Source organism: Nycticebus coucang, chromosome 21 (genome assembly GCF_027406575.1).
Source record: "Nycticebus coucang isolate mNycCou1 chromosome 21, mNycCou1.pri, whole genome shotgun sequence".
Taxonomy (NCBI): Eukaryota; Metazoa; Chordata; class Mammalia; order Primates; family Lorisidae; genus Nycticebus; species Nycticebus coucang.
In genome coordinates, this window is record NC_069800.1 from 61,953,776 (window position 1) to 61,977,993 (window position 24,218).

Here is a 24,218-nt window from a genome sequence, read left to right on the forward strand (position 1 = left end):
CAACGGGAGCACCTTCTGTAATCACAAAACGTGTGACAAAACTAAGAAACTGGGAACTAAACTCCAGACGTTTTTTCAGATTGTACGTACTTTTTCACTGATGTCCTTGTTCTATTCCAAAGTTCAATTCAGGCTTTCTCTTGTTTTCTTTTTTTTTTTTTTTTTTTGTGGTTTTTGGCCGGGGCTGGGTTTGAACCTGCCACCTCCGGCATGTGGGACCGGCGCCCTACTCACTGAGCCACAGGCGCCGCCCTCTCCTGTTTTCTTATTATTAAAAGAAAGAAATCTTGACAGGAACAAATGGAATGTATTTAAAACTTCCTTCCAACCCCATATCTTCTCTGCCTCCCCAAAGGCAGCGTCACCCCGAAGGTAGTGAGTCCTTCCTGCCCATGTGCTCACGATGATATTGCAACCTGTACGAACCCACAAACAGTGAATAAGCAGTATTATTTGGTGCCCTTCTATGGTGTGAGTGTGTGTGTGAGATGGACAAATGGTTACATAGTTACATACCAAACATCCTCTGCTACTTGCTGATTCCAACTTGACTTCCACTTTGGGTCTATAGTGATACATAAAAAGAAGTCCAGGGCTGGGCACTGCGGCTCACACCTATAATCCCAGCACTCTGGGAGGCCGAGGCAGCTGGATGGCTTGAGCTCAGGAGTTCAAGACCAGCCTGAGCAAGAGCGAGATCCTTTCTCAAAGACTAGTTGGGCATTGTGACAGGTGCCTACAGTCCCAGCTACTTGGGAGGCTGAGGCAAGAGGATCACTGAGTCCACGAGTTTGAGGATAGTGTGAGCTAAGATGCCACAGCACTCTACCCGGGTAACAGAGTGAGACTGTCTCAAAAAAAAAAAAGTCCAAGCATTTGAACAATTCAATTCTGTTGTCTTCCCTTCCTACATCCATACCAGTTTATTTCTCCCAACCCCTGCTCATGGACATTCAGACAGTTGGTGGCTTTATGATACCACAAACCACATGCAATAGGAATTCAGGGACAGACAGTAAAGATAGCTTCTGGAGTCTTTCTATACAGCATCTTGAGGAACTGCTCTTAAAATACCATTTTCTAGCTGCCTCTGGAATTTCCCCAGGGATGGAGTGTGGGTGTATGTAACCCCCCACCCTCACACATGGGTACTAAAGGCCCTGTGCCCTGACAATGTTTTTAAGCCGTAAAGTCAAAGGAGAGAGGGGTTCTCAAAAGCAGGATGGTTAACAAAAGGGAGAGGTGTGCGCCAGCTTATTTTTATCTTACTCATCAGAGTATGAGACCACAAAGTCAAGGTCATGGGCCTGGCTTCTGTTTTTGTGGTCTCATGACCACCTCCCCCACACTCCTCCTCCTTAGCCACATATGCTGACAGGTCCAGGAGGGAGAGCTGGATGCACATGCCAAGCCCACACTTCCCAGCTGCGCAAGTTTGGGCCCTCGGGCTTCTTCCTACCTAAAATGAGAAAGACATCACTTACTTTGCATAACGCTGGGAGAATTAAATGAGGAGCCCGATGAAGATGGCTATTGTAAATCCACTGCTGCTTAACACACTATGAGTTATCCCAGTGATGCCTTTAGGTGATGAAGGACTCTCTGAATTTAGTTTCTAGATTCCATCATGTGAGATCCTGCCTGGACTAAGAGCATTCAGGCCACTGTATGCCCGGAGAAAAACCAGCTTTTCCATTCAGGGCAAAACTTCGAGATAAGGCAACAATCTACACCTTCTAGAGAAACACTAGCTGTCAGCACAGGAGTCGAGACCAGACTGGGGCTCTTTAATTCTCTGGGTAGTGAACCAGACTAAAGCTGAAGCTTGCCTGTGTTGAAAGACAAGCCTTAAAGAGGGAAGTCATTTTACAAGTGGGAACAGAAACAAATGGCTATTCTTGGTGAACCAACTTGAATAACTCCGTGAGATGGAAGCTTCTAGAAAAACTGGTCTCTAAAATGGGGTGGAAGCCCTTGGGGCAAAGCCAGACAACCCACACGAACACGAGAAAAAATACATTACAATTATAATTGTTCACTAAATTTCAAGAATGACTGACAGATGGGATGGAAAGATGAGGCTCTTGTTTTAGCAACTCAGCCAACCACTCACTTCTTCCAGTATCTTTAGATCTTTAGATCCTCCTCACCCGTGACAGTGTGGCAGTCATTCATGCCACTTCCCACGTACTTTCTGGTATTCTGCCTTCCTAAGCATGTGGTGGAACTGTGGTCTCCTGCCCAGGTTGGGTCAGGCTTGGCCACAGGACTAGCTTTGACCAGTGAAATGTGACCAGAGGCTCCTCCAGGTAGAAAGTCATTTCCAGCTGGGGTGGCTCACGCCTATAATCCCAGCACTCTGGAAGGCTGAGGCAGGTGGATTGCTTGAGCTCAGGAGTTGGAGAACAGCCTGAGCAAGAGCAAAACCCTGTCTCTACTAAAAATAGAAAAACTTTCAGGTGTGGTGGGCACCTGTAGTCCCAGGTACTTGGGAGACTAAGGCAAGAGGATCACTTGAGCCCTGGAGTTTGAGGTTGCTGTGAGCTATGATGATGCCACAACACTCTACCCATGGTGACAGAGTGAAACTCTGTCTCAAAAAAAAAAAAAAAATGTAACTTACAACTAGAAATTTTAAAAGCCAGCTGGGTGCAGTGGCTCTTGCCTGTAATCCTAGCACTCTGGGAGGCTGAGGCAGATGGACTGCCTGAGCTCCCAGGTTCAAGACCAGTCTGAGCTAGAGTGAGACCCCCATCTCTAAAAAAAAAAAAAAAAAAACATAGCCACGCATTGCGATGGGCACCTGAGCTTGAGCCCAAGAGTTGGAGGTTGCTGTGAGCTATGATGCCACAGTACTCTACTGGGGGCGACAAAGTGAGACTCTGTCTAAAAAAAAAAAAAGAAATTTTAAAAGCCAATCCACAATTTACATTTTCTTTCCCTCCCTCTGGAATTGGTGACTACAGTGACATTCTGAGGATCTGAGCCTTTCCTAGCAATCCCCGCTGTCACCAATGTGCAGAGCCCCCACCAACCCACCTCTGTGGCTTTAAGCCACTGAGACTTGTGAGGGTTTTTATTGCCACACGATAACTGTATTTATGTTGGACAGACACCGGGTCAAATTTGATGAAATTTGGGACCAGACCTTGAGCTCTGTGATCTCAAACTGTTAAACCATGATTCTGAACGTTCCACCACACTGCAAATTTTAGAAGCAGCAAAGTTAATAAAATTTTATTGTCTGTTAATTAAAACTGTGGTAACAAAATTAAAATTGTATTAATAATGATCAGTTAGCATGTATAGTATTAATTGACAAACATTAAAATGTTGTATTGTTTTTGTTTGTAGTGCCTCCTGTTTAAATTTCTACAATCATCCATGTTTAAAAAGTACAAACTATCTGGGCAGCGCCTGTGGCTCAAGGAGTAGGGCTCCAGCCCCATATACTGGAGGTGGTGGGTTCAAACCCGGCCCTGGCGAAAAACTGCAACAACAACAAAAAAGTGCAAACTATCCTGGGAGTTATACAATTTATTTCTATGTAGGTTGTATACGCAAAATATTACCAGTAGGAATTTGAAGACTCTGCTATGCCATGAGGACTCTGCAAGGCAGTATGTGAGCAGGACAGTGAGAATGTCTAGAAGACAGCAGCCAAGACAAGTGTCCTTTACCAAAGCCAGAACACAAGCTATTGAAACCATCAAAAAAAGTGCCTGCCTTTGCAGGTGTGTGTGCAGAGGAGCACTTAGACAGCCTTGTGCTGAGTGCCTTGCTTTTTCATTGTTGTTATTTTCTTTTATTTTCCCCGAACTATATGAAAGTAAGAGAAAGGTCGGAATTACAAGATGGTATAGGCCTAAATCCAATGCTTAAAAACATGCAAGTCCTTGATTCTGGAAACAGGGCCGTTTTTATTCACAGCCAAATTGAATTAAGCCAGACAACAAAAGATTGAAACTTGAAAGCCACTCCAGGGAGATAAAGATGTGATAGAACATGTGACCTCAGAGATGCAGGGAAACTTAATACTCACTAAGTCGGATTTTTCAAATAGCGCAGAAAGAGTTGAAGGGAATTTATGGGAAGCCTTGAGTGAGAAAGCCCACCCCGCGGTCTCGGGCCCTGGAGACATTCTCTTTCGTCCTCTGGTCTCCAGAGGTTTCTAAATACACTGAATCCACACAGGGCTTTGTTGTCACAGTGTAACCCCAGCTGCAGGAGCCACAGACAGCCTTGCACCTGCTCCAATAAAAACTGGGAGAGTTATGCAGTTCTGTTAATGAATGCTTTGGGCTTGTCACTCCTTTGAAAGGAAAGACAATTTGTACTTTGACCATCTTCCAGAAAGAGGTGGGAATAAATACTTCAGTAATGTAATTTTTTAAATTAAACTTTTCTATTTTAAAATAATTTTTGGTTTGAATTTGCCAAGACAGTACAAGTGTTCTTGTATACCCCTTACTCGGTTTCAGTTTCCCAAGTAGTAAAATTTGTAAACAACCACAGAAACATTCAGCATTACCCTATTCATCCTCAAATAAGTTTGGTGTGTTCATTCAAATTTCACCCATCTCTGAGAGAGTCCATTTATATATATGCCTCTGGGGACTTCTCCTTGACATAAAATAACATATATTGCTTAATCCCAATATTTTAAGATTAAGTCCCTAAAAACTGAAATTTCAACTAATATCCCAAAATGAATCTTGATCTGACCAACAAAATAAAAACAAGAGCTAGCATTTATTGTTCACCAACTGTGAGCTGGACTCTACACAGGTGATAGGATTCTGTCTTCTTCAGAATCTGTTAAGGAGAGAATTAATATCTGGCCTTTATAAAATGAGAAGGCAAACTCAGAGATGGTGAATAACTTGCCCAAGGTCATACAGCTAACTTGCAATCATAGTGGAACAGACACATGGGTTTAAGCTGTGTCTGAAGAGAACCACTGTGGAAGCCGTTCCAATCCCCCTCGCCAAGTCACACCCACCGCTGTCACCGAGAACTTCCGTTACGCTGCGATGAAGCCCCCCACCCCCCACTCCATATATCACCCAGAATTAGCTGCAAAGTGTCAGGAAACTTGGCCAGGCAGCCCCAAGCATCAGCGAGGGCTGGAAGCCTTCACTGTGAAGCCCTTTATAGAAAGCCGCGGTTGGCAGCCCCCGCTCCTGCATGGGAACAAATTAACATTGGCATTCCAAACACAGGAAAGGAAGGAAATTGGAAACACAGTTTATACTTGGCCAGCCCTTTGAAATACTGTACCATGCTACCGACATCAATTAATGAAAAGCAGGGTTGTGTGAGAGGCTCTGGTTTGGAAATGCATTAACACACGTTAAACATGTTTGCACAGGAACCGGATTATAAGCACCCTGGCTCCAAAACAATAAAGCAATTACCCTAAAACTGGTGCTCTCAGAGTTGTCATTAATTCAATCCACTCCACGCGGATCAGCAAAGGCTTTACGCGGCTCCCCACAACGCCTTCCAACACAAATGTTGAAAGGACGGCAGTGCATATGTTACTCCCAGTTTCACATAAGTAAGTGTCAAACTTCAGGCGCTCCTAATATCGCCCCAAATCATGAACGCTTTACTTTGAAGAGGGGAAGCACACTCAGCGGTGGCCCTGGCACCCCCTGGCACTGCTATTTCACTTTGGGTTTGAGCGATTTTTTTGCCAGGGAAAGTTAACTATCCACTATCTGTCCCATATTGAGAAATAACAAGTTACATTTTTTGTCAAGTATTATTTGTCAAATGCCATTTGCTGCAAAACCCGGAATTCAATCCCAGCTCCATCACACGGCTAATAGCAAATGGCTCACATGATAGACATGGTCAGACATGGGATCCTTTGCAGTGAACAAACCTCCCTGCCTCTATAAACTGTTTCAGGAACTGGAAAGAAAAGCATCTGGGGCTCTGGAAAAAATAAAATATCGTGCCTTGAGCTGCCCAGTACAAAGGACCCTGCGTGTGTAAGAAGAGGCTTGAAAACAACCCAAAAGCAAGTGCCCACTTCACAACTTAGGAAGAAAGCTAAGAGAAAGGATTTTATGTGATGAGGGTGAATCTCAGTATTTCTGACCTGCCATAGAAAGAAGCGACTCATTTCGTCAAAGACCAGCATCCCCAGCTGGTCATCTCCAGACCTGCCCACCTGCGTCCGGCATCGGGGCCAGCAACAGACACCAGTGACGTCTCCTCCCTGCTCCCTCACCCTGCTGACGTCACCCGCTCAGCTCCGCGTTGATCTGGGATCCATCAAGTTGGAGCAATTTGAGTGTGTAAAGCTAAATGTGTTATCATTTTCACCACAAATTAACAGTTTCTATGTAAATATTGGTATTTCCTCACCCCATAAAGGCGAAAGAAGGCAAAATGACACTGGCCCATTGGATTTAAACTAATTAAAAGCAGAGGGTTGTGCAATTCAATATATTGATTTTACCAGTGGGACTTAAATCTTTTATAATAAGTGTACACAGCTGCAGTGCTCTCCCACCACTATGCTGTAAAGGCTAATCCGCACATTCCTCTGACAATAACATGACAGGTCCCACACATCCCTGCCTGTGCCCTAACCCCGGTGACACTGCCAAAGTGCATTAAGGGGAAACATTGCAGTGACATGCCAAAAACTGAGTGTGTCGACAGCCCCCAGCTAAGTCTACAGAGTGAGTGGGAAAAAATTAATATGGCCAGCAGCCTGGTGCAAAGGGCTCTCCATTCAAAATATTCAGCTGGTTAAATGGATGGGCAGACTGGGAAAGGGTGGAGACAGGGCAGTTTCAGGACACTCTGATGGCTGCAGTGGGCCAAATATGACCTTACCAAATGGGGGGGGGTGGTATTAAAGTGATCAATCAACTTAGATGGGACTCTCCCTGAAATGAAGTCATCACTTGTCTCCGAGTTCAGTGGACATGTGATATTCACTCACATCTCAGGCATTCCGGTGGTCAGGGGATCGTACACCAGCTGTGTTTGTCTGGGCAAAGTCTGGACAGCCTACCAAGGCGAGGTAAGGCCCCACACTGCAGTTCACAAGACCTGCATCTCTTCCCTCTGGGCATTCAAAGAACCATCCCCCTTGCTGCTCTGAGACCAGTTTTTATCTGGGCCACCACCCTTTCCTCTTTGATGGGGCCCACTTCACAACCAAATAACAACCCTGGTATAAAACTCCCAAATAGCCCCCCAAGTTGGCATCCATGGTTCAGCCTTAACCTGCCACGATTCCAGAAATGCAGAGAAGATCAAAAAAGTTCAAATCTGGGTCACGTATATCCTTGGGAAAAGAGGGGAGAAATCTTTGATTTATATAAGCAGGAAAATGAGGTTTAAAAGAAGTGATTTTGAAAGGGTTACTAAAAACACAGCTGCTGGTGCAGTCCTGTAGTGAAGGCGCTCTGCAGAAAGAGAGAAAGAAGGGGGAAGGCAATGTGACATCTATATTAACCTTTGGCTGCTTACCAGTGAGGGCCGGCGCTCCGAGTGCTGGAATGTGGAACAGCCCCTTCCAAATTTTAACACAAGCCAGGTTACAGCTGCAAATGCCTACAGTCCACGCTCCCTTCTTAAAGCACTCCCTGAAGGAAATTTTTAAACTGTAACAGAATCTTTTTCTAATACTCTACAGTGGTAGGGCCTGCTCTTAAGGGGCACAGGGAGAGATCTTAATGCCAAACACTTGTCAACAAAAAGGACAGCCAGATGGCACAAAGCAAAAATCAAACTGCACAGCCTTCTCCCCACTCTCCGTTAACAAAAGCCACTTTTATATGCTGGCTGCAATGATGATAGGTTTCCAACTTTCTCTCTTTTTAAAAAAATTTAGCTTCAAAGATTAAACAAATGTCATTCCTTCATAACCTGGACCAACCAGAGATAACCAAGAGTCACCCTCTCCCAGTATCAGCAGCTTCCTTAGGTGATTCCAATCAGACCCTCTGCATTTCTCCAAAGAAAGAATGGCAAGGGTGAAGGCTGGATTCGGTCTGCTGAATGGCCACTGCCTGGGGACTACTTAAGAGAGGGTAGCCTGTTTTGAATTCCAAAATTAAGTCTACACAGAGGAGTCAGGGGCTTGTTAATCCAAACCAGTTTACAAATCTTGCCATTGAACTTAAGGGGCCCAGGCTGGGAAGATGTGAGTCTCACTCAAGCAGCTCCACTCACATTGCACGGGTTTTATTGTACAGCCTGGGCTTTGTCATAAGGTGCAGGCTGAAGTCCTCATTCCCAGCACCTGGTTTTGTCGTAAATTCCCCCTCTGGTTTCCCCTCTAGTTTAGCTCCTGCTCAGCCTGGCAAAAACTTGAATTCCGAGGAGAACGACTTACAGGAACAAAAACCAGTTTGGCTGCAGACAGAGGAAGAAGGTCTGTGAAAGCCTTCAGAATTCAGGCAGGGGTCCTCCACACTCACCCACACACGCCCCGCCTGCAGGACCCCAGAGGTATGCAGTGCAGGGGGAGGGGGAAGCAGAGGGAGTCAGCATCCATCCCCCCAAGATCCTCATCAAGGGTCCTCCAAAGTCCCCTCCCGTGATAACAAATAATGGTTTGAGAGGTGCAAGTGATATTTTCTCATTCTTAGGTAAAGTGTGCGAATAAACTTGCCTTTAGAAAACTTCATGAATGCTACAGATCAATTCATGATTTGTAATCCAGGAAAAATAGGGCACCTTCTCAGAAAACTCGGTGCCCCCAGCAAGCCTCCTACATGAAGCCCCCAACTCTCTCGAACCCCACCGCCACTCCCAAGTTTCTCCTATGGAGAAATTCCAAATGACACCAGAAAAGAAGGCACAGGCAGTTTATTCTTGTGCTGTACTGAGCAGAAATTAAAGGCCAACCTTCAAGCCATCTACAGGCAGCATCTTGCCAAACTGCAGTCCAGGTCTTCACCCAACTAATTACCTCGAGTTTGGAGGCAGAGAAAGAAAGAAAACAAGGTCAGTGTGCTCTGTTAAAAGCCACTCTGCCATCTAATTTGGAGTGATGGTCCAGAAAGCTGGACCTGAGAAAGTCAGGGTCTCACAAAGCCCAAAGCCAGCCCAACTGATTAAGAAGCTCAGACAAGCCGGTCTTTGTCCTTTCAAGATGAAAGAAATGGATTGAAAGGTGTGTGTACAGCCAGAGGAGGGAAACCACCCAGCTGTGGCCTCCCAAACAAGTCCCAGCTTGCTTCCACAGCCATGAGGGGAGCAAACAGCCTGCCCCAAAGTCCCCAGAGTCCCGGAATGAGTAACCTGGTCCTTCTATGGGGTACAAGAAGCCCCCCCACGGGGTCTGGCCACACTACTGGGCCCTAAGCATCAGGGGACTTTTTGCACACTGGGTTTGCAGAGCCTTCAGAAGCCAGGGATTACAAATACCTTTTTAATGACCCCAGCCAGGCTCTGAAGGCAGCCTCTGGGACCTGCTGCATTCAGCGGGAGTCCTGAGTACCCAAGAACGGAAGATGTCATAAATCCCACACCAGAGAAAGGGCCCTGGCTAACACCAGGCTTCAGGAGGGCTGCAGAGCTCTGCATTCACTAATTATTTTATGTGTATGTATTTGAAATTTTTCTTTAGTTTTTGGCATAGGCAATAAATACACATTGTAAAAGAAAAACAAATCACAGACTTAAGTACAGACAGTGAAGTCTCAGCTTTGCCCCCCACCCCACCCCCAGCAAAATCTCTTTCCAATGCCTGGCGCCTACTTCCAGCCGGACACTCACGCACACATGCAACCGCGCTCATCTGCACCTTGCTGGCTTCCACCTCATACATCTCGGAGATTGTTCTAAATCAGGACATATGCAGCTGCCTCTTTCCTAACTGACTGCTTAGTATAATTTAAACTTTCCTGAAGTTATTCTGGCATCTAAACCTCCCACCCCTTGCTTGCTGAAGCTTGTTTCACTGTTTGAATTCGGTTATTATTAAGTAGGGACAATGGCCTCCCGGGAACTCCAGGGCCCTTATCTGCAGCGGGAAGCTTTAAGGCGGATCTGCGCTTCCCCGCACCCCCTATCCGTGCCCCGGGTGCCCAGCGTGGGGCTTTGCCATCATTATTTCCACGTTGACACAGCTCCTGTGGGCGTGAGTTTGCTGTCTTGACTTGGTTCAGGGTTTCGCAGCAAGTTACACAGTAGAATGAAAGCGGCTCAGGAAACCGCGCTATGGGGGCGTGTTATCTCGGAAACCAAATATTTGATCGTCAGCCCCACCGCGCGCTGCCGGGGGTTAGTTTGAGCAAGTCCGGTGAATGTGCGCGCACAGATCCAGGGGGAACCACCGGGCCCCCTACGCGGCCCCAACCTCGCGTCCTCCAATCGCCGCGGCTTCAGCTGGAAACCGAGTCCCCCGGCGACCCCCAGCATGCGTCTGCTCAGAGATCCCGCGCCACCAAATCACCAAAGCCCGTGGTTTGCGCGCCACACGTGATAAGCGCTGAAAATGGATTCTGCCGGCCTGGGACCTATCATTAAATATTTAAAATAGAAAACTCGGAATGACAACGTTTCTTTCCCAGCTCCAGCCAAGAGAAAGGGGGGGGGCACCCAGTGGCCGAGAGAGGGGCCCCAAGGTGCTCCGGGGCGTGTCGCAGGTAAAGGCGGGCGCAGCATGAGGGGACAGGTAGGGCTTCCCAGGGCTAGGAATGGAGTGCCACGCCCACAATGCCAGGGCCAGGCAGGGGTAAGAGGGGTCCAGGAAGGGCGGGAAGGCTGCTTTGCCAAGAAAGACTCTTTCAATCCAGGTAGCTCGGGCCGCGCCGGCTCAGGACAACTCACATGACGGAGCCCAGTGCTTTGAACTGACCCGCGACGGGGCCAGATCCTCGGGCATGAGATGCCGCCAGCGGCCTAACAAGTAGGGGGCTTCGGATCAGCCCCTCCCTCCCAATAACCCCCACAGGCCAGTTGAGCTTCACCCGTCCTACCTAGGGGCGCGCACAACTTGGGGTTCAGTAGGACCGGCTGTGAGAGACCCTCTGGTGGGCACTTAAGTTTTGCAAACGGCTGGGAGTAGAAAGCTGATCAGGCTGATGTAAGATGCGGCCCCCTCCTTGTTCCAAAGCACCCTCTAACAGAGATGCGCACCCCTTTCCTGCCCTTACTCACCGAGGTTGACGAAGCTCATGACCATGTCGGCATCGGTGAGGAAGTGGCTATCTTGCAGACTGGCCAGAGGGGGGCCCTGGGTGCTGAAGACGGCCTTGTAGGGGTAGGAGAAGCCCTGGCCGTCGGGCCCGCCGCCCTCCTCCACCGCCATGGCGTTGTATAGGTCCAGCATGAACATGGGCGCCGAGTTATGCTTGCCCTGGAGGTGGGGGCGCGGGCGATGGGGCAAGCCCAAGATGGAAAGGATCTCACGCTGCATCTCCCGCCGCTCCTGGCTGCGGAGGCGCCTGTGGATGAAGCTCGAGTGCACTTCGTTGTCCAGGCTGAAGTCGGCCAGGGCGGAGCGCAGCAGGAACAGGGGTGCCCAGAGCGCCACGAAGCTGTGCGGCGCAGCAGCGCGCAGAGAGCGCACGTGCATCGCGCCGGCTCTACGCGCAACCCGGGCTCCGGGCTCCGGGCTCTGGGCTCCGGGCTCCGGGCAACCGGGCCCGCGCCGCCCCAGGTGGCAGACGGGGGCAGGCAGCCGTCCGCGCCGCTCAGTCACTTGCTGCAGACGGGCCCCGCTGCGCCCGCGCCAGACATGGCCCCTCCCCGGCAGGCTGCGCTCTGCCCCGACCCCCGCCCCTTGTTCGGTGCTGGCCCGGGGCCCCTTGCCCCGCACTCGCCCAAGCGCACCGCAGGGCTTGGAAATCAGCTTCAGCGAGCGATCAAGCGAGAGAAGAGGCGGGCGCGGATGGGAGGAGCAGCCAGCAACCCTAGGAGTCCAGAGGACCGAGCACAGAGAGGCAGCGAGGCGGCGGCCAGCGGGCGGGCGGGCGCTCCCTCTCCGACTCCTGTAGAGCTCTCGCCTTCGAGCAACGGCGACCCAGCCTCTCCCAACCTCCAACGCTGAGAGCAGGCGCCCCGGATCGCTCTCCCAGCCCTGAGCGCCCAGGATCGCACAAGAGGCCGCCTCGGGAGCCCCAGAGTCGTCAGCGCTGGAGCCTGGAGGGGGAGGAGGAGGAGGACGGACTTCTAGGGGCCCCTCCCGCGCCGACGGCCTCCCACCTGCCCTAGGCCCCGCCCTCCCCCCAGCTGTGCCCAATGGGTTCATTCATTCCTTCTAGTGCGCTCCACAAATATTGACCGAGTGCCCACTGGGTGCCCAGCGCCGGGCCGGACGCCGCGGGGATGCCGAGAGGGTAATCGGGGCGGGTCCGGCGCTCTCCCGCCTCGCAGTCGGGGCCAGAACCAAGGCATAGGCAGGATCCACAGGGTTCGGCCTGCGGTGGGAAAAGCTTGGAGGAGTGCGGAGGAAGCTCCGGGATAGGAAAAAGCTTTGCGGAGGCCGTGACTCTTGAGCCCGCCTTGGCCCCCTTCTTTTGCTCCAGCCACGCTGAGCCCTTCACGCCTCCCCGAACCCGTCGCCAACTTGTCTTTGCACTTGCCTTCCCTTTCTCCTCTCAAGAGACCTTCCAAGACCAGCCATGAGAAGGCCAGTCACTTGCTTTCCTCAATCCCACTCACACTTTTTTCCCTTTAATTTCTCTTACTGCCTGCTGTTTGAGTTACTCCGCGGCTTCTTCACGGTCTTGTGTCCCCGCGGGAAACCGAGGGCCCAGACCAGCGATCTGCTCCCCAGCTCCTGGAACCCAGCGCCCTAGCCGCTGTGGCTACACAATCAGTATTCGTTGAAAGAATATGTGAACTTTGTACGAGCTAAGGCTGTTTCCCCTCCCACCTTCTCCTCTTTGGGACCCCCACTCAGTCCCCTCCACCCCTGTCCAGAGCAGGCACTGTAGCACCCCACTGTCCGCCCCACTGTATCAGTCCTCCCCTGGCCCCACCTGAGGAGCCACCATCTCTTCCTTGGCAGTGGTCCCCTCCACCCCATGGAGACCCTCTGGTATTTGGAATGTCTGTTTACAGGATGGCCTCCTGCACCTGGGACAGACAGTCCATTTGCAAAGGAACAATAACCAGAGAACCATCAGGAACTGATCTTGGCATCTAGTTCCGCCCTCCCCCTGCCTCCCAGGGTCTCTGCCTGAGATCTCATCCTCCAGTCATCACATAAAAGATAGGAGCCACCCACTCTGTCACAGGGAGGCCCCAGACAGCTAAGAACCTACCAGTCTCCACTGCCAATGTGGACCTCATGTGAATTACTGCTCCTCAGAGCCTCAGCTTCCTCATCTGTGAAAATGGGAGTAAAATAATCCTTCACTCAGAGTGGTAGTGAAAGCCCACTGGTAAAAGCTTAGCCCGGTCTCCCTCCTCTCCTGGGGCTGGGCCAGAGGGAGCAAGGCCCCAGAGGGACTTAGGAATGAGAAGTGAAGGGGGTTCCCTCTGGCTAAGCCCCATGTAGGGGCTGGAACAGGAGGGCTGGGGACAGGCCAAAGGCCTCCGTGGAGGCTTTTGGACAAGATGGCAGCCCAAGAGGACGTGTGCTGAGAGTTTGCATGGAGAGGGGAGAAGCCAGAGGTCCAGCAAGAAGCAGGAAAATGCCAGGCCCCAGGTCCTAGCCACTCACACAGGCCCCAGAGTAAGATGGTGCAGGTCCTAAGCCCCTTGAGCCGGGGCTCAGCCTCTGCCTAGCAGCCCACCGAGGCCCCTGAAAGCCCACCCCACCTGCCCTCATTTGGTAACTCCTTCCTTCTTCACATGCTTGTTAAGCCCTGGGTGTCAGGCTAGGTGGGTTGCATGGGCCACAATCTGGGCAGTGGCATAGGGCCCCGAGTTCCCAAGGGCCCCACACTTGGCTTCCTGCCCTGCTGTCACCATAGTGCAGTTTCTTACTAATCTATGAACAAGGGGCCCCTCATTTTCATTTTGCACCAAGCACAGTGCTGGGCAGGAGGACACGGCAAGGAGCAAGCCTATGTGGAGGATCCATCCAGACGCTGGTTTACAGGCCAGTAGAGACAAAGCAAGAACCTTAAATAAGGTTGGGGACAGACAGGGGGGTGGCTCTAGTCCATGGCTTCTCTCCAGGAAGAATGCAGGAGAATAGAGGAGGAAAGACCTGGTATGGCCATTGGGGGGCACAGGAGTCTGGCCCAGGGGTGCACAGGCACTCAATGTCCATCTGAGAGTGTGCAGGTGAAGAACTGGCATCGTTCAAGAGGCATAAACAGGGTGGGGTGGGGAAGGGTCTCCCAGTGGAGATGCCACTGACCTGAATACTGAAGCAAGAATGGGAGCTGGGATTCCCCAGGGGGAGGCATCCCAGGCAGAGGAGCAGCCAGTTCAGGAGCCCTGAAGAGTGAGCTCTGTCCCGGGGCCCTGGGTGTGCCTTCAGCAGAGATGAGGAAAGTAGGTTTCTTCCAAAGGGGAAATGAAAATGAGAGCCTAGGTGCAGCACTGTGTGCAGCCTTCCCTGCTGCTCAGTCCACTCCCAGGTCATTTGGAGGGGCCTTCCTAAATGGGTGAGGGTGAGTGCAGGGCAGCTGGTATGTGTGCTACCACTGTACCTATGGAAACAATCGATTTGCCAGGATCTACCTTTGTCCCCCCTCAGCCACTACAGAGAAGTCCTGGAAGCGAAGAAAGACTCTAGTTTACCCTTTTTTATCCATCTCACCCAAGCCCACCCTGGCTCATAACAGGTGCTCAATAAGTGCTAATTGAATGAATAATAAAAAGTTCAGCCAATCCCCTAAGAATTCAGTGGCTGAGGGCAGGCGCCAGGCTAAGGAGTCCCCCAGACCCCACACCCCAGAGGCCCTTCCAGAGACTCCATCTTTTCTCATGCAAGATGAAGAGACAACACACTCTTCATATCCAAGGCCCCAGAGATAAGGTTTCCTCTGAACTCCGAGACCCCCCAGTTAGCTTTATCTTTCCTATGATCCATGCTGGGGGAGGGGTGGGCTCTTTTCTCTGCTTCCTCCCCTAATGCAGTCCCCAGGACTGCACCAGGCCTTCGGCAATGCTGCATGCATGCATGCATGCATGAATGAAGACAAGCAAGAAATATCGGCTGGGAGCACAGCTCAGGCTGGTTTGGGAGCTGAGGCCATCAGCCAGGAAAGGCTTTGCAATTATTGAGGTGAGTCTCGGGTGGCAGGAGCCTGCCCACGTAGATTCACCCCCTGCTCTGCCACTTCCTGCTATGTGCCCTGAGCAAGGGCCTTCACCTCTCTGTGCCTCAGTTCCCCCATCTGTAGAAGGGAGGACTGATAGCACCTATCTCCAGGGTTGCTGTGAGGATTCAAAAGGTAATTCAGTTCATGAAATGGCTGTACATGGAGCCTGTAGCCCTTGATACGCATTAGTTACCATCTGGATGAAAAGGTAAGTTCCTTAATAGGAAAGCCTCCTGAATTTTAAAATAACAAGACTTTTCGTGATGATCTGCTTCTTGGCCAAGCAAAGAAAAGTAAATCTATCTATCCTTAATCTGAGTGCATGAGTGAGCAATAGTGTAAGAGCAAACCATTGGAGATGTAAGGGTAATCCCTACATTCCCCAGCCCCATCCAAGGCCAGCCCAGGGCCTAGGGACTTCCCTGGGGCCTATCTCATTTCCCCAGTAGCCAGCCCCCCACCCAGATCCCACTCTCAGTTGTGGTTCCCCCAGCCAGGGCACCCAGCCTGGGCTCCAGGGCAGAAATCTGATCTGCCCCAGTCTGCTCCACACCTGGGGCTGCCTTCTCCTGGATGAAAGATGGCCTGGAATTGTGAGGGGTGTTACTGTGTCCCCAGTGTCCGCACCCTTCTTCTGCTGGCCACCAGCGCTGGGCAGGGAGTTTTCATTTCCTACATCATCAGTCACATCTTGCCGAAGTGATTCTGACCTCGTCAGCACGTCTCTCCAAGGCAATAAAAAGGAGAAAAGAATTCTGCTGACACACACATTGTTCCGCGAGGTGGGGATCTCATCTTCATCTGCAGAACTCTATGCCATCTGCCCTGGAGGAAGCTCAGCCAGCCTGGGTGCCCAACACAGCAGCTGTGGGCTGCTCTTTCTGTCCACCCCACCTGGCCTAGGCCAAACGACCCCAGGCCCCAGCAGAGCTGAAAATACTTGTGTGCAAAGAAATCTGCCCTGCAGAGGAAATTATTAGCATATCTGTGATGAAATTTTGCCTCCTATGCAAATCTTCTGTGGCACTGAGGTCCTGGCTGCTTGTGCCCACTCATTCTGGAGGTTTCTCTGCAAAATGTTTCAAACAGGGGAGTAAGAGAATAAATGTCCTCCATCAGTCTTAAGTACACATGGCAATGGGCATAGTTCTAAATGAAAACACAAGCAGACAGAAAAATAATAGACACACATACACAGTCCAGAGAAAGCTGATACCACAGCGGGGTGTCCAGGTTCTCACAGCTGGGGGAAGCTGCGGTTTTGTTTATTATTGCAATAGCTATTATTTCTTCCTCAACTAGGGGAAGTCTGGTTTTGCTCTGAGCATTAACTATCCTTGGTTCAGCTTTAGAGGGAGCCCTTTCCTTCTCCCAAAACTTGCATTTGCTCCTGCCAGGCACCTGCTAAGCCTGCACTGCTGTCACCCACACCAGCCTCTATACGGAAGGGCCTCTTCTGCTCCCCAGATCAGAGAGAAGGAGCCCAAGATTCTGAGTGACTGTCCTGAAGTCAGATAGCGAAGCTGTGATGGAGCCAGGCCCCAAAGCCACAAGCCACATCTGTCTCTACAGCCCAGGCCTTGAATCACAGGTGCATATTTACAGTTTTTGGCCAAGACTGGGTTTGAACCCACCACCTCCGGCATATGGGACCAGCGCCCTACTCCTTTGAGGCGCTGCCCCACAGGTGCATATTTAGTGACCTGAAGCAGCCCTTTCCCCCTTGCTCTGTCTTAAAGCATCACTTCCCCAACCCAACTATGCACACGGATTCCCTGGGATCTGTTAGGACACAGATTCCTGCACAGCCCGAGTCACTCTCAGGGGAGTGCCCTGAGAGTGACTTGCACACAGTGGGTGCCCTGTCAGTGTTCAATAAAACCCAGGGTACCTCTGAGCTCCTCTTTAATTCTTCCTTTGTTGCAGAAGTCAGGCACTTAAATGCCCAAAGGCACCCCCTAAGTGACACAAATACATAGATCCAGGGCCCACATCGTGAGGCTCAAGGAATATTCGCTTTCCTCCTAATTCCACTAAAGGAAGCAGAAGCACAGACACCAGGGCAGGTGGCAAGGCGCACTGGCCTAGATGCAAGAAAGAGGGGTGGGCACCAGGGTGCACTAGAAACCACACGCCCATGGGTGCTGCTCCTCAGAAATTTCCGATGATCAAAAAAAAAAAAGAAGGGTGGCACCTGTGGCTCAAGGAGTAGGGCACCGGTCCCATATGCCGGAGGTGGCGGGTTCAAACCCAGCCCAGGCCAAAAAAAAAAAAAAAGAAATTTCCGATGATCCCAATCAAATCTAGATCTGATTTTTGAAAGAAGCTGGAAAACTGGGCTTGATTGTGATAATTCTCAATGCTTATGTATTGGCGACTAACTCAATTTGGTTGACTGTTAGACCAAAGAAGACATACCAGCCTGCTACCAGTCAGAGTCGGCAAATCCAGTTTTCCCCTGCCCTTATAATGGGCTCCGCTGGGCTTGGAGGATGCATCCAGCCCCTTCCTGACCGCCTGCCCCCACACCAAAGGACCACAGCTCCCTTCAATTCACTATTCAAGGATCACTGTGAGAGTGGTTGGAAGGCTGAAACTGCACACCCCCAAGGCACCACCTGACCCTGACCCTCTCCATAGTCCCCTTCCCACTGACACCCTGTTGTTTGGCCCTGCTGACTGAGCTTCTGACAAGCACCTTCCCTTCTAGAAACATCAAAGAAAACAGAATTCTATTTTTATGAGCAGGAGTGAGTGTTCATTGCTCCTGCCTTCAGTATCTCCCTCCTCCCAGAAATATGTGCACCTGTTCTTTTTTTTGAGACAGAGCCTCAAGCTGTCACCCTGGGTAGAGTACCGTGGCATCATAGCTTACAGCAACCTCCAACTCCTGGGCTCAAGCGATTCTCCTGCCTCCACCTCCCAAGTAGCTGGGACTGCAGGCACCTGCCACAATGCTCAGCTATTTTTTGGTTGTAGCCGTCATTGTTGTTTGGTGGGCCCAGACTGGATTAGAACCCGCCAGCCCAGGTGTATGTGGCTTGCGCCTTAGCCGCTTGAGCCACAGGCACCAAGCCTGAACCTGTTCTTATATTTAGAGATTTCCCATCTGGTGAAGACGAATCTGCCCTCACCCCCCTCCCCCACCTTAAATAGGAGTTGAGCACCCGGGAGATGAGCTGTCCCAGACAGCTGTGCTTTCAGAGCACTGGGATGTAAGCAAGTCTTAGCCACTCAGAAGCATCTGTCTCAGGAGCTATCAGTGAGTACCCAGCCCCCTCCCCCACCCGGCTCATGTTCTCAACTGCAGAGCCCCCAAGCTGGGTTCTCTCGTCTTCCGGGAGGTTCTGTGAGCCCCTCAAGATCTCTTGAAGAACTCCTTCCCTACATCAGTCAGCCAAAGATGGTTTCTGTTGCCTGCAGCTAGGAGCCTTGCAGGATAGAGCCCTGGAGAGCTGGCAGGGGATGGGGAGATCATGTCAATGATAAGACATTCTCTTCTTTCAGCAGCTGAAATTTTTGATCAAGGAAGTTTTTCAGACACCTACTACAGAATATTGAAATAGAGCTTTTCTGGTTAAATAGAGCAGGGAGGAACTACAGTTGCCACATTAGGCAAATTAAAAATACACGATGCCCAGTTTAATTTGAATTTCAGATAAACAATGAATGAATGTTTAGTATAAAAGTATAAGTATGTCTCAAATAATTCATACGATATACTTATACTACCCACTCATTCATTGTTTATCTGAAATTCTAATTGACTGGGCATCCCGAATTTTATCTAGTAATAAAATAGCAAGGGCCTAGAGCCCTCATATTTGGTTTCCTTTCACTCCCCTTTTCCCTGATCCCAGGATTCTACAGAAAACTTTTTGGAAACTGCTCATCTAGTTTGAGACCCCTGTCTTTCTCTCTTTCTTCTGGTAAGAGTTCTTTTATTTTTTCTTCAGTGAAAATTCCCCTTCTCCACTCTCAGCCCTGCATTTTAGGATGGACAACCCCTCTCTCTAAGTTCTGGGTGGAGGTGGAGGAGGAGGAGTCCAGCACATGACCAGGCCTAGCCAATCAGAGCAGCATATGTGATTGGCTCAGTGAAGGTCATGTGACTCAATCCAAGCCAATGGGGCTCAACTTTAGAACTTTCACGGGAGCTACTGAGGAAAAGGATCTCTCTTCTCACTGAGGTCCCTTAGTCTGGGCCTGCTGCCAATTGCCTTTCTCCTCTTCGGGGAGAGCCTGCCACAGAGAGAAACTATAGGGGACAGCAAAATGAGAAGGCAGGAGGCTGACACCATCTATGAGTCCCTGGAGCCCACTGTGCCTGAAGCCAGCCCCACTCAGGACTTTTCAGCTCACGCCACTGTGTACTGAGTTTCCAGTCAGCTCCATCAAAAGTCCTGCAGACACATGGTTCAACTCCTTCATCTTAAAGATAGAGAAATTGAGACCCAGAGAGAAACTGTTGGGCTCAAAGTCTTAACAGTGTGTCAGGGCAGAGCTGGAATTAGAATTTGGGCTCCTGGCTCCCACTGTCCAAGGGATGCTTTACCACCCCACACAGCACTTCTCCCCTTCTCTGCTCTTTTCTGCCTTCTGTGTCTTCCCTCACTGTTTCTGCTCATTGCTAAAAAATCTATTCTTTCTTCTACTTCAAATGTTATCTTTCTTTCTTTTTTATTAAATCATAGCTGTGTACAATAATGCAATTATGGGATACAATGTGCTGGTTTTATATACAATTTGAAATACTTTCATGAAACTGGTTAACATAGCCTTCACTGCGTTTTCTTAGTTACTATGTTAAGACATTTATATTCTACAGTTAGTAGATATAACATGTAAATTAAATCCCAACAATGACCCTCTCTCCACCTATCCATCTCCTTCCCTCCCCTCCCCCTCCTCTTTCCCCTTCATCTTGGGCTGTAGTTGGGTTATAGCATCCATATGGAAGTGTGGGTGTTTATAAATTGGTTTCATGGTAGGGCTGAGTACATTGGATACTTTTTCTTCCATTCTTGAGATACTTTGCTAAGAAGAATATGTTCCAACTCCGTCCATGTAAACATAAAAGAGGTAAAGTCTCCATCTTTTTTAAGGCTGCATAATATTCCAGTACAGATACCACAATTTATTAATCCATTCATGGTCGATGGGCACTTGGGCTTCTTCCATGACTTACCAATTATGAATTGGGCTGCAAAAAACATTCTGGTACAAATACCTTTGTTATAATGTGATTTTTGGTCTTCTGGATATATACCTAGTAGAGGAATTGTAGGATCGAATGGCAGGTCTAGTTTCAGATCCCTAAGTGATCTCCAAACATCTTTCCAAAAGCAATGTATTAGTTTGCATTTCCACCAGCAGTGCAGCAAATGTTATCTTTATTGCCTCCTCCTTGGTAAACCCTCACTCTGAGTAGGTTAGTCCTGACTGATGTGAAAAAGATAATACGGGATGATTAACAGGTTGGAATTCATCTTACATACGATGCAAAGACAGCTGAGAATTAGCATCAGTGACGCTAACTGGCGTTGAAGCTGCACAGAGTGTCTCTAATCTTCTAGTCACCCTGAAACTAGATGCGACACCTCCCATTCCACAAAGGAAGATATGAAGGCCCAGAGGTCACAAGAACCTGGCCAAGGCACACAGCTGGTGAATGACAAAGCCAGCATTCCCATTCAAGATGACCTACTTCTGAGTTCCCTATTTCTTCCAGCCAGTCGCCCTTGTAAAGACAGCCTGAAATTTTTATTTCTGGAGTTCTCAGGTTACCTGAGCACTGTGGGGTGCCATATTTCAAATAACAACAGAGAAGAGAACAGTCAGTTAAATCTAAATTTCAGACAAACAGCAATTATTTTTTAAAATATAAATATGTCCCAAATGGTAGGCAACATACTTATATTAAACATCAGTCACTGTTTATCTGAACTGCAAACATAACTGGGCTGTACTTTATCTGGCGATTCCACACTAAGGAGCTCTTATTTAAAGCAAGAAGCATTAGCTGTGTTCTCATTTCTGTCTTATAGCAAAACACCCACCCCAGGGCCTTGGCACTTGCTGTCTCATCTGCCTGGAAAGCTCAGCTGCCAATGTTTAATGTCCCCCTTCTTCCCCTCCTCTGGGCCTCAGTCCAAATGTCATTTCACCATTGAAGTTTTCCCTCACCACTCCATCAGAAACGATCCATGATTTCTCTTTCTCAGTAACAACACTTACTGCCATCTGAAACATCTGATAGCTACCTGTTTCTATGTTTATTGTCTCTCTCCCACTGAAGAAATGAGAGCATAGAGTTCACTGTCCTGAGTACAGTTGCATTTGCTGAGTGCGGGAACAAGCTCTCTGAGACCACATCCTGGTTTCTGTCTGGAGCACCGCATGACTCGGGATCGGAAGCCAAGACTGTCACCACACTCAGTCACCTGGTGCGTGGCAGAGGGCAAGACCCTGAGCTCCCCACTACTTGGGTGGGGCTCACCATGCAGCCCAGCAGAGCTGGGAGATCAGGAGACAAAGCAGCCTTGACAGTGGGTTATAGGCTTGAACGAATGGTGTTCAAGTGCTCAGATGGTGTTTCCTTTTCTCCTTCAGGGCTCCTGCCCCAGACAACCGCTCCCCAGGAACATAAAACCCTAAAAAACATCCTTTCCCATTTTTACTGAATGGCCAGGGTTGTTCAAACTGCCCCACTCCCAGTGTCACTGTGGACAGCGGCATGAAGCACCCCTAGGTTGGAGGGAAGGAAAGGACACTTACAGATGTCAGCACACTGGCTATAGTCTAGGTTTCCAGTGGTGTTACCTGCATCACCTCGTTTATTCCTCACAATTCTTTTGAAACAGACATTATTCTATGCCCATTTTACAGATGAAGAAACTGAGGCTCAGGGAGATCAAGCAGTTTGCCTAGGGTCACACTACCAGAAAGCAAAGGAGCCATGTTGAACTCAGCTATCCTGAAAGCAGTCTCTGAGCCCATTTCTTCACTTGTAAAACAAGTGTAAGAATAGCACTACCTTGTTGGGAGGTTATAAGGATAAAACACAGGTATGTCATGTGTAAAATATCTGGCAGATTATGTACACAGGCAAACTTGTCCCTTCCCTAGCCAGAAATGATTAGGCTAGAAGGTGTTGCATGAGGACACCATTCCAAGCTGGCTAGAATAACTAATGACGTGGCTTCGACATTAATACAACAAGACAACTAGCCAGGTTTATCAGATTCACTCCATTTTCTTCAAATACCCAATGTAGAAAATTGTATTTGACAAATAGCCAGATTTATCAGCTTCACTCCATTGGGTATTTGTAGAAAATTCTGAGAAAATGAGGTGATAGGAATGAGGCTTGGTCAGGAAGTAGAAGTGAAGTCAGGGTGGTCACGCTGAATGATGAGTGAGCTGGCATTATAAGGAGCCCAGGACCACTGGGTCCAGTGGTATAGGTTGCGCAGTGCACATTCTCTGACCACTATTCCCATTCTCGGCTTTGACAATGGTGCAGTACACACCCTGAGCAACTGTACCCAGCAACCCTGAGATTTTATCCATTCATTGATTTGTTTACATATATTAATATTTATTTATTTCCACTAAGTGACAGTTTCTTTTCACGCTCTGAGGCAGTAATAGTGGAAAGCCATTGAAGACCCTTTATACAGGTATTTTAGCTAAGGAGACAGACAAGAAATAAGAGGGCTAAGCGTCAGAAGACAAGGGGGCCAGTGTCAGAAGAAAAGGAGATCAAAGGCTGAGGCAGTGAAGCCTAAGAAGGAGCCAGGGGAATGGGGCAACATGGGGGACAACATGGGCAAAGGCCCTGGGGGTACCTGAGAACATCTGGGACTACTTCCTTCCAGAAACCGCTTCTCTGTGCCCAGGTCCCCAGACACACGTGTCTATATGATACCACCACATTCTTCAAGTTGGCTTCAGGGAATGCCTAACTTTTTTTTTTTTTTTTTTTGTAGAGACAGAGTCTCACTGTACCGCCCTTGGGTAGAGTGCCGTGGCGTCACACGGCCCACAGCAACCTCTAACTCTTGGGCTTACGTGATTCTCTTGCCTCAGCCTCCTGAGCAGCTGGGACTACAGGCGCCTGCCACAACGCCCAGCTATTTTTTTTTTTTTTGTTGCAGTTTGGCCGGGGCTGGGTTTGAACCCGCCACCCTCAGCATATGGGGCCGGTGCCCTACTCACTGAGCCACAGGCGCCGCCCATGGAATGCCTAACTTTTATAGCCAAAAGTTCTCAGCCCAAACTCCCAGCCTGGTTCCTGTCCCAGAATGGAGTCCAGATGTGGGTGCTGTTTGGTCTTAGTCTGTCCTCCCCAGCCCCTTCTGCCCCCAACAAGCACCCAGGGAGTTGTCTCCACTGCAAAGCCATGAAACATGATGGGCCCAGACATCAAATGGTCTGCAAAAGCTTGTGGTCAAACCCAGACCCAGGTGTTGTGCTAACCTCCTGTCCCTTAGGCTCCAATGAAGGGTAGAAGCTACCTTCGTCTCAAGCCACCAGCATCTCCCCACTGCCACCACAATCCATGCCTCCCCGAAACCTCCACCTCTCTAGCTAGCAGTGAGGCCCTGATTTTGTTTCTATGGTCTTTGATTCCCAAATGCCATGTAGGGATTTGCTGGGGGTGGGGTGGGAACCAGAGAAACAAAAGGATGATTTACAGGAGTTCAAAAGCCTCATTATAACCAGAAAATTTAATTTGCAGACATTTGGTTCTTTTTTCCCCATTTTTTAAGAAAAGGAAGAAGAAAATCAGTCTAGCGCAGTCGTACCAAGTCCCCCTGGCTTGGAGGTTAGTTCAAGGCATCTGTGACTCCAGAAAGCTTTCTTGGCGTTAAGCAGTAAACAGGCTGAGCAGATAAAACCATCCGGTGTTTAAAAAGTGGGTCTGTCTCTGAGGCAGAATTTTTATAGATAAAACAACAAAATGTGACTCAGAGAAGTCGGGTTATGAAAATGGCCCCACGTAGAGGC

The 24,218-nt window shown here is 49.3% G+C and overlaps 1 protein-coding gene across 1 annotated transcript in view; it reads right to left on the minus strand.

Moving 5' to 3' along the window:
* Nucleotides 1–11,564, minus strand: part of BMP7 (bone morphogenetic protein 7) — an 86,275-nt gene extending 74,711 nt beyond the window's left edge. The window contains exon 1 of the mRNA XM_053574643.1: nucleotides 11,140–11,564. Within this exon, the coding sequence (XP_053430618.1) occupies nucleotides 11,140–11,557 (418 nt within the window). The 5' untranslated portion in view covers nucleotides 11,558–11,564. The remainder of the gene's footprint in view (nucleotides 1–11,139) is intronic.
* Between the last annotated feature and the right edge of the window lie 12,654 nt (nucleotides 11,565–24,218).